This window comes from Seriola lalandi, unplaced genomic scaffold (assembly GCF_002814215.2).
Source record: "Seriola lalandi dorsalis isolate HSWRI2012SDOR001 ecotype SW California unplaced genomic scaffold, Sedor1 jcf7180002054934, whole genome shotgun sequence".
Lineage (NCBI taxonomy): Eukaryota > Metazoa > Chordata > Actinopteri > Carangiformes > Carangidae > Seriola > Seriola lalandi.
The window spans coordinates 1,125,827-1,136,945 of NW_019525486.1; the positions used below are offsets into that span (position 1 = coordinate 1,125,827).

The window sequence follows — 11,119 nt, forward strand, 5'->3', positions numbered from 1 at the left end:
TTTTCTTGCTCTGCCTTACACTATAAACTATACACTATATTTCTGTGTATTTTGGAGCCATAGTCATGGTGGAAAATTCATCTAATGCCAAGCCTGTTGAGACTGGGAGTCATATTTTCATTCAGTATTTGGGTATGCAAATTTACATTCGTTATGTCATCTATGAACATCTGTATCAGTGCTCCACATCTGATCTAAGCAAATTTATTTTGGTTTCCTCTGATCAAAGAATGAATAGACTTCTATTCATGTTCTACGGTAATGGTGTGAGCAGTGGTTTTCATCCATAGAGACTCACCTCACACAACGTCCTTCACTCTGTCTGATCAGTCACTGACCTATTTCCTCATATAATCCTGGTGCCAAGAAGCAATTACCTGTCTGTTTATCAATGCAAGGTAGTGTAAATTGTGAACTGTGTGTGACGTCACTTTTCAAGGACGACCACTGTGCCTCCTGTTATTGGTCGTATGGCTCGTCCTATACTTCCTAACCACTGCTGCAACTGTGTTTCAGCTTATGACCAGTAGCCTGTTGATACTCTTGTACCCTCCCTCATCTTTATGAAGTCTCACAATCCGGTTTCTTACAGTTCACTACCATGTGGAGCTGTGTTGCATTAGACAGGTTCTTTTATAACCTTGTTCATGCAGGTAGCCTTGATTGGAGATCACAGGTGTAATCACTTTTGTTGTAGATTGTACTTTGGGGCCTGTGTTTTCAATGCATTGTATCTCACCTGGTTGTTTTCAGTTTTACATTTGATCAAATACCCTACACTTCAACTTAAAGATGAAACAGTAAGATGTTAAATCTTGAATCATTTAACATTTTTGATATTCTTTCGTTTGATTGACATAGCTTCGGTAGCTCAGTGGATGAAATGGTTAATGGTTTTAATAATATCCTTACAAATACCTGAAACAAAGTTGCCCTTAATTAGACTAGAAAAATATTGTCCAAGAGAATCCCCTGAGAAACCCCTATACGTGTTGTTACGAGAGCAAGTAGAGCAGCAGAAAGAAATGGTCTTGATGCCCATTGTAGTGAACTCAAGGAATCTATTGTGAAATTCATTTCTGTCGTGGATTTTTTTAAGATGTCTTCCACCTCCAACTTGATTCAGTCCCTACAGCTTTTTTAAAATGACTGCTTGATAGCATTGCTAACTCCGCATTACACTTGCATATTACGAATACATCTGTGAAGACTGATGCTTTCAAAATAGTTGTTGCAAAGTTTTTATTGACGGGATCAAACCTAGACTCTGGAGTCCTGAATAGCTGGAGAACTGTATCCAATGTATCCATCATAAATAAAAGTCCTACAACCTACAGCTTACAGAGTATTGGTGAACTCCAACACTGATGTTTGGTGATGGGGTCTGGCTCACGGCCGGTGAGTTCAGTTCATCCAAAAGGTCTTGGATGGTGTTGAAGTCAAGGCTCTGGGCAAGTTCTTCCAAACCAAACTTGGGGAATGATTTCTCAAAGGACTTTGCTTCGTGCGTGGGGGTCATTGTCATGTTGAAGCAGGAAAGGGTCTTCCCCCAAACTGTTGCTACAAAGCTGGAAGCACATTAGTGTCTAAAAAATCCCTGTATGCTTGTAGTATTGAGTACAAAAAGAATGGACAAGAGCATTTGAATGAATCTACCTGTGTATTACAGTATTGTTTGCTTTTTATGTAAGTTTAAACAATGGAGGCAATTTCCTATTCAAACCAGTGAAATGAAATGTAAATGGTTGGTAGCGCTGCTGTGCTTTTGTTTTAAGAGAGGTTAAGCTCCCTGCTGAGGTAAATTTATCTCACGTCTTTGAATAAAAATTGTGCGTGCGTGCGTGCGTGCGTGCGTGCGTGCGAGCGAGTATACTGGGCCATACAAGAGCAACACGACAAACAACAATTTGTCATCTGTCATTTTAAACCAATGAAATGTGTGACTCAGGAACTGAATTGAATTAACCAGATTTCATCGTTGTTATTATATTGTTTATTAGATTATACAATGCGTTGCCAGTTTATTAGATACAGATAGCTAAAACTAATGTAAACTAATACAACAGTCCCGAAATAAATCTACCTTCAGGAAGGTTTTAATGTTCAGCTTTTGTCAAAACTCTTTTAGAGAGGTGTTGATTCAACTCTGATCATTTTGACTATATCAAACATGCTGCTTCTAATGGAAATAAATTCAAAAACTGAACTCAGAAAAGTTGCATCTTTACAGTGCAGATGAGCCACTTTGTGTGAGTGTTCAGTCATTTTTCACACTAAACAAATCCTGCATAAAGTATAACATTTATATGGCGAAGCTGAGCTTCTCTGATTTCAGTCTCTAACAAACAAGGGGACAAACGTGTTGAAGCACTCGCTTTGTTTCCAGACTAACCTTCTCTATATGAACAATGCTGTTTTGCATCTTGCTGGGAGCTGCTTTATTGGGTTCAACAAGCAACTAAACAAACACAAAAGTAGTTAAGTGTTTAGAGAATATTCATTAAGTATATTTGTGTGTGTGTGTGTGTGTGTGTGTGTGTGTGTGTGTGTGTGTGTGTGTGTGTGTGAGTGTGTGAGAGTGTGTGTGTATCACTGTATCAGTGTGTATACGTCTGCTTCACTGGTGGCTTCTTCCAGGTCAGTTTGAAGTCAGTCATATGCTGATTGGCAAATGCAGCATGCAACTGGAGAGGGAGAAAGATAATACTGAAAGTGTTTTGTTTTCTCTTGTACTTTGTATGCCACACACACACACACACACACACACACACACACACACACACACACACACACACACACACACAGTACCTGCTTTTGCAGCTCAGCACTGAAGGTTGGATCTTCCATTCTCCAAGATCCGCTGGACTTGATCTTCATCTTCACCACCGTAATCCGTAATTTGTGAACTGCACAGGGTCAAAAAACAGGTAGAGACTTCAGAGAAAAAAGAAAAACCAAAAACTAGAAAGACAAGAAATGGCAAATAATATTTGGTCACAACTACCTACAAAGGTAATGTAAAGAAAAAACAAATGAAAATTTGACCTGATAAATAAAATTGACCTGATAACAGTGCTAGATAAAAGGTCAATGGATTACCAAAGTTATTTCAAATCAGAAATATTATAAGAGTCAAGAGTCAAATTACTTAAAGAATCCTGAATAGTAATGCGAGGGATGGCAGTTGTGTTACACATATCCCTCCCTTCCCCAACCCACCCACCCACATAAGCCAGAAGGGGAGTTGCCAAGATGATTGCCGAGTGACGAGAAATCCCAAATGTCATGACAACCCATCCAATAGTCGTTGGCGATTTATCCTCTGGTGACCATGAATGTATGTACAGAGTTACATGACAGTCCTATTTGGACCAAAGTGATGGACTGACTGACGTTCCCCTCCATAAAGCCACAACTTTAGAAAAAACACTTTTGAGTAGCTGCAACAGAACATATCTTACCATAGGATAAATTAACTGAACAGATAAAGATAAATATTAATAAAAGTAGAAATATTATATATGACTTACTTAAGAAATGTATTGAAACATAAAAGTGATGTTTGAAATTGCCTAAAATAGTATGTAGGGCTTGAAATTGTATATATTCATAAATGTTCTGTTGAACGAGTAAGTTAAGATTCATTAAACCAATAGCTGAGATGACTGATAGAGAAACAGCCAATGCAGTTTATTAGTTCCAGTTATGCTGCCCTTTTTAGTCTTGTTAACACCAGGTTTCATATAACAATAGCTGGGATTAGGGTTAAGGCCACTAGCTCATACTGCCAAATCACCCTGATGTGAAACTAGAGGCCTGAGAGCCTTTTCATGTGCACAGGAAAAGATTTATTATGTGTTTGGGTTAGATCTGCAACAATAGAAAAATAATCTACAACTATTTTCAATGATTTTCAACAATTTTTAAATCAAAAATGCCAAACTCTCAATTTGCTGGTATCCCTGGTCTAATGTGACAGTAAATTCAATATCTCAGTAAGCTGGGCAATTTGATCACAACATAACACACTGTTATATATACATAACACCTGTCACTGTTTTCTGCCGTTTTATAGACCCAGTGATTGATTGATTTATTGATTTCAGCCAGCAGCAGTATCAGTTTGTTTCAGGGCTTCAGGTAGATAGTATGAGCAACATGAACCACTTTAGTTCAACAGAAAAAGAAGAGAACACAACCTTAAAGAGAAAATCCAAAATTACCCAAGTCACAGGACAGGCAGTGCTGTTTGATTGACAGTTGCAGAAACCGAAATGGGCACCGAGCAACAACAATATTTTCAGAATAAAGACTGGATCAACCTTCCAAACTCTGTAATAAAGGAATTCTGCGGGTCATTTCTGGCATCTATCTCCAGCTTAAAAAAAAAAGGGGGGAAAAGTTTCATTGATACCTACCTTCAATACAGAAGAAAGGGTACGCCACATCACACTGCTCATCGGTCCAGGTTCCATCTTTCACCACTACAGCTCCACAACTTTCCCATCCATCCAGGTCGTTTGGTCGTCCGCTCTGCCAGTTCATTAATGTGTATTCTTTTGTAGTTCCGGTTGTTAACCAGTACCAACTTCTAGTTTTGCTGAGGCCAATCCACACCTCTGTGATGTTTTCCAGCAGCTGCGAGATTTCAGAATTTGTCTTGTTATCAGGGATTATGGCCAGATTTGAAGACTGAACTTCACAGTTGCTTTCTGCGTCGTCCCAAGTCATTTCTGTCTCAACAATGTCGTAGCGATCACCTGTTGAGATGAAGACAAGCAGCGGAAGAAATAGCTTTGCATAGATTTGCAACGTAGCACAAGAATTTAAAAAATAGCAGCATATGAGGTACACTGCACATGCGTGTATTAGTTATTGCACATTATTGCACATGGTGAGTCTCAGTTTCCTGGTGTATGTGATTGACTGAGTGTTTTTGTTAAACAGTCTGACAGCATTATGAAGGAAAGACCTGCAGTGTCACGAGTCAGTGTATTTAGACCAAGTAGTGGTAGTACAATGTTTGGGCATTTAAAGTAAAGAAACGTATATGTTGCTGTTGGGTTGAAAAAAAAAAAAAAAGATAAACAGCTGTCACTAATTAACCCTTAACCCTTAAATTACACTCTGTTTAATTCATTCATTTCTTTCTCTGAAACATCCAACTTCTTGGTATTCCTCAAGCTGTGTCAACAATGTTCTGTGTCAAATTGTCATTGTTTTTCTAATAAGTGTCATATCTTATATTGGATGGATTATAATATTGGATGGTTTTGATGGCAGCAGTTCAGCAAACGATTTGTTTTTGTGCTGTTTAGATCATGAATCAGATCATTTAAAAGCAGGATCGGAGCATGACAGTGATGAAGCCAGCTCAGACAATGTGACCTCTGAATGACACATTGGTCAAGACAACTCCAAGTAGCATCCCCAAGTAAAGTTAGGACTGATGAGGGAATCTCATAGTTATCTCAACTGCCTTGACCCTGCTGCTGTGAATGCACAGGAAGCCAGAAGATCTTATAGGCCACTACTACTATATTTAATTACCCCAATTTTTGTCGATACCCACCATTAAAACAAACAGAAGGTCTCTCATTTGAGCAGCTGATGTGGCTCCAGAATCCACCGTCAGTCATGATCACACAAAACTTGGTGGCATTAGTGCTGTTTGTCTGATCAGTGTTCCAGTGGAAGTATGTGGCAAGTTGTCCATCCACCCAGGTCCACTCTGAAGTGTTCTCAAACAGCCCTATCCAGGCCTTGTCTGTGTACCCCCCGGTTGGAGTGTTCATCATTTCGGTGAGGTATTCATTGTTGTATATTTGGGCTATTGCACTGTTCTTCGAGAGGCAGTAATCTCGTGCTTCAAACCAAGTCATACGCTCTTCGATAAAGTAGTAGATGTGTGGGAAATGAGCGGAGGTGATGCAGAAACCTGAGGATGGAAGTAGATGTGTCTTTTACAAAGAAATAGTGCAGTGGCCCTGAAAGCTCAACGCACTGCAACTTTAAAAAAACACACATGCAAACAAACAAAACGCAAACAAATTCAGGAAACATCTCCATCAACTGGACAACACATATGCTGCAAATGCACACAACACAACCAAATACACAACCGCAAAAAAGTGACGAACCCGGCCGGGACATGTTGTTCAATGCTTTGTGACTTTTGAAGTTAAAACCATTGAACAATAAGTGTGCATGGATGCATTATAATAGTCGATTTTAAAAAATCTAATCCTATTAATCAGTAGTGGTCACACTGATGTATGCTACGTAAAACAAAGGTAAACTTTTAAAAAATGCCTTGTATTAAGTTGAAAGTTTAGTTTGTCCAAACATAGATTGATCTGTTTTTTTAGATTCTGTTTAAAGTCAGTGACAGTGATTAACAGTCATGAAATTAAGACTCCAACACTCCAACCTTTTCTTTTTATTAACTTCTATGTTTCTGTAGTAACTGCTCTCTGCCGTAGGGAGGCAGCACAGAGCTGCACTTCAGTCCAAAAACTATTAAAATCAGTTGGTGACGCTTGCAGTGGGTGACACCATCCTGCTGCTGCTAATGCCAACACACCAAATGTCTATTCACCTGTGGCTCAAACTGTCATTTAATGTTTCAAGTCATAAAATGAACATATAAACTAAACAGTTCCTTCAAACTCATGATCACATATTCCATCTATTGTTAATGATAATTACACTACAATGTTGTGTCTCCTCCACAAAATAGAATCTCCACCTTCCCTATGGTTTAAATAACTTCTGATACAAACAATACATGTATTATATATTGACATATTTATTGTCTAGTAGTTACATATCTATTCACGTCACAGCTGGAAAATCTCACACTACATGATGGCTCGTTCCAATAATATATCGTTTATCAATCTTCAGAAACCAAACAAATCTCACCTGTGAGCAGCAGGATCACAAACACTGTCTCGTCCATCCTGACTGTGATTAACTGTGGATGAAAGAAAGAGCCAACATGACAGCTGAATTAGCACTGACACACTTAAAAGGTAATTTAATAACTTTGTCTTTACTTCGACTTTCATACTAATCCTATACATTTTAGCCTGATACTAATATACAAACAGCTGAATAGCTGACTTAAACAAGCATGGTTTTATTTATGTGCTGTAATTTTGACAGATGAACAAAGAATTGCATATTGTCACTTATGATTAATATCTCAGTTTTAGGCAGAGCATCTTACATTAAACATTTTGTACCTTGTGTAGATTTTGTTTTTTTTAAATCAAAGCTCAAGTCTTTTCCCTCTCTTTTCTATTTTTATCACTTGTCACTGGGATTAAGGTTAAATCTGTTCTTCTCAGCTGAGAGAGAAAGAATCAGAAATCCTTAAATCAATCTTGTATACTGTTTTTTTTAGACAAAATGACTAAAAATCTGTAATTTGAGTTATATTCATCTCTTTTCTATTGCACCAATAAAAAGAAAAAGTTAAGCTGCAAGAGAGTTACAAAAACTACAACAACGAAAAAAAAGATAGTGTTTTCAAAAAAAGATAACTCACCAAACCAAAGTTTCCTCAGTTGCCAGCTGTGTCTCCTCTGCACTGTGTGACTACGACTCTTCAGACTGGATGAGATAACTGTGACACACCCCTGTTGGTTAAACAAACAAACAAACAAACAAACAAACAAACAAACAAAGAAGTGGTGAGCCATGTGTTTCTCTGGGCTTTTTCAAAATCATCCCATATAAACTATAAACAGGAAATTATTGACAGGGAGATAGATTTCAGAAAAGAAATGTAATGATGTTAAAAAGCTTATCCATTGTTTGCTTCATTCTACATGTGATATAATGAGAGACAGTAAATATGTATGTGACTATCTGGCCATATTTTCTACATGTCACGAGAACTATACATCAATATGTGTCTGTAGTTCAGCATAGAGCATTCTCTTCCACAGAAGTAGAAAGATTTAATGTGAATAAATCGTCTTGATATTCAAAAATCCCCAAATGAATCATTCAAATCCAAGTGAACTCACTAAGTCAACATCCACCGAGATCTAATGGTGATGGAAACGTGGCGATCACAGAGTGAAGCACTGGAAAAATACTAGTGAGCATCGATCTCCAGTCTGATGTTCATGTGTCATAAATGAGGTGGGAGATTTTCCACTTAGTATTAAAACATGCAGGTGCAAAGGAAGTTAATTAAATAATGTGCAATACGTGTTCATTGAATCAGCGCTCAACTTGTCTTAGGCCTGATTTGAACAAAGGTCGAACAAAGGGACTCAACAACAGGAACACAAAAAAGGCAATTAATATTTAGCAGACCACCTCTATATGCTTTAATAGCAGGAATCAACTAAATATATCTGTCTGTTCTAGGATCTTACTTTTCTGGATCTCTTTGACTATTATTACCTGAATGATCACCTCTCGTACATTTTGTATTTTATGAGTTAAAGATGCGCTGTGAGTTTTCTTCTGTCTACCTTCAATTTTACTCACCAAAACACATTGTGGATATCCTTGATACTGCCCCACTGTGATACTCATGGTAGAAAAAATAAACTACACAGGGTACCTTCATTTGTTTGTGATTTGTGTGTTTGCCTCAGACAAACTTTTCTTGAACCTCATCAGTGAAAATACAGTCGGATAACTTAAGATAATTTGCATTCAGAGCTCCACAGATGATTCATTCAAATCTAACTGATGACACAGTGTCAACATCCACTCAAATCTGATGATGATAGAGATGTGCTGTTCAAAGAGAAAAAAATACTGGTAAACAAGAATCTCTTTCAGTCTGATGTTTTGTGTCATAAATGGTGGTGAGACATATTTGGGTATTAATAAAGTTTGATTTAAAACTGATTAAGTCAGTTGTAGCTTTATTTTTAAACTTTAACTCATTTTATTCCATTGATACCACTCTCATGTCTTTATGGTAGATATGGCAGCTGGCCTGGCTCTGTCCAAAGTTCATAAATCTGTCTACCAGCACCTCTAACACGCGCCAAGTAACGCAATTTATCTTTTTTGTATAGCCAGGCTAGTTGTTCCACCCTGCTCACAGTCAGCACGCCACACATGAGAGGAGTATTGAACTTCTCATCAAACTCTCAGCAACAAAGTGAATAAGGGTATTTCATAAAATAACAAGCTTTCTCTTTAAAGATGTGGGAATTATAAAAATTTAAAGTGGAAAGTCCCTTTTGTGGCTCGTTGATAAGAATTAAAGATCAAAAACATTTATTTTTACCACACTATGTGACATCAAACATATCATTAAAGGCTGGTGGTTTTTGAAGAAAAGTTGTAACCACACCTAAGAATGTCTTAACTGTTATCCTTGTGCCATATCAGGTCAAATTATTAACCTGTCAAACACTTTAGTTTATGACTAAACACCTGCAAAACTAATCATCCTTAGCATTTTGTCCTGATTAGCAGGTGTTATCATGCTGACATGCTAAACCACGATGATGAACATGCTAAGCATTACACCTAATAAACACCTGTGTGTTCCCTCGGGGGGACGTGGTCTACGAAGGTGTGGCTCTTCGTAACCGCCGAACTGAAATGTGTCTCCAGCTGTGCCTGACCCTACTGTTAAGTCACAAAGCATGGCTCCTGTCTCCTAGCAACTTTGACAACACGTAACTCATCTTCACAAAAAACGTGAGGTTTGAAGGCCCCCTGGTTTTAACAGTTGTACCGTTAGCTGTTGAACTGAGCTGAAACCCAATACTTACATTTATAAGTGTAATCCTTGGGCTCTCTGTTGGTTTTGTTTGCTGCCATGTTATTTTCATTACCAGCGCGTAATGAATCTTGGGATAGGTTGGGCCACGAAGGACCCACAATTAATGCAGATGTTTTTACATGAATTTGCTGCATGTTTTTGTCCTTGCGTGTGTTTTCTTAAGTTGCAGTGCGTTGAGCATCCGACACACGAACCTTTTTCACTGCATTTTGACTGACTGTTAAATCACAGGTGTATCTGTTAACATAAAAAACTGCTCCATCTCTTTTACTGTAGTTGATCCAGCTCCAGGGCCCTGGCGTCGCTTACTCACTAGACTGGTTGCACTGCATACTACATGTTTTACCTGACACCTTTTTGAGACCTGAAACCCTTCAAGTTGAGCGTGAATCTGTGCTTACACCCTTCAAGACAGCTGTCAAGTTTGAGCAGTTGTGACACACACCTTCCTGTGCCTGGAGCCAACACACGTTTTATTTGATGACGTTAAGTGCAGATCTTTTTATGGGCTGCACGAGCTTTGAATGGAAGAGAGCCATCATTATTGTTATTAGTTCCACCTGCAGCTTGTCCTAATGTGGGAGGTGAAAATGTGTAACCAGTCAGAGTATTTCAAACACCTGTGTGACTGTGCAGGGTGTCACAACTTCACCCAGTATGAGACCACAATCAGTAATTGAGCTCCAGTAGAGCTGCACTGAAAAATAATGCGCACAAATCTTCCCTGGCAGGTCTGAAAATTCATATTGGCCATTTTATGTGAACACAGTATTTCAGATAAAGGAGGGAGAAATACAGTATTTACCCTGTTTGATGTAGAAGGGGTGGACAAAACGTTAGAAACACCTTTCATTATAATTGAAAGGACATCTGAGATAATGCTATTTGTGGTAGATAATAAGTAAGTCACACTGATTCATATCTATATATGTTCATGTGTTTAGATTTGAGTCATGACTCATGTCTCCACTTCAACTCTCCTGCTCCTGTCTTTCTGTTTTGGCTTTGTCCTGGTGAATGTCCATGTCTCTTTAAGACCATGTCCTGTAATTACTGAGGATCACAGAGAATATTTTATTCCCCACCTCCCCTCCCCCCACCAAAAAACTGGCAACTCTATGAATGCATATATATTCTTTTTCCTCAAGTCCCAGCTTGTAGGCAGTTGGCTCAAAATAGAAAATATTTTTACCAATAAATACTCTTCAAGTTACATTTTTTGTTTTTCTGTCATTTTATTTTCTGTAGCTTAAATTCAGAGGAAAAAAGTCAAAGCATGTAGACATGTAAACATCTCTAATATAAAATGATCATAATACTTTAAGCTCACTGCAACACACAAACCAACCT

The 11,119-nt window shown here is 38.2% G+C and overlaps 1 protein-coding gene across 1 annotated transcript; it reads right to left on the reverse strand.

Annotated features, from left to right (window-relative positions):
• Positions 1-2,083: 2,083 nt before the first annotated feature.
• LOC147817596 (lymphocyte antigen 75-like) lies at positions 2,084-6,961 on the reverse strand. Its single transcript, XM_087170210.1, has 5 exons — positions 6,925-6,961; positions 5,573-5,938; positions 4,419-4,760; positions 2,809-2,906; positions 2,084-2,684 (listed from the first exon to the last, which is right to left on the reverse strand). Exons 1-5 carry the CDS (start codon positions 6,959-6,961, stop codon positions 2,598-2,600), a joined length of 930 nt encoding a protein of 309 aa, XP_087026336.1. The 3' UTR covers positions 2,084-2,597.
• Between the last annotated feature and the right edge of the window lie 4,158 nt (positions 6,962-11,119).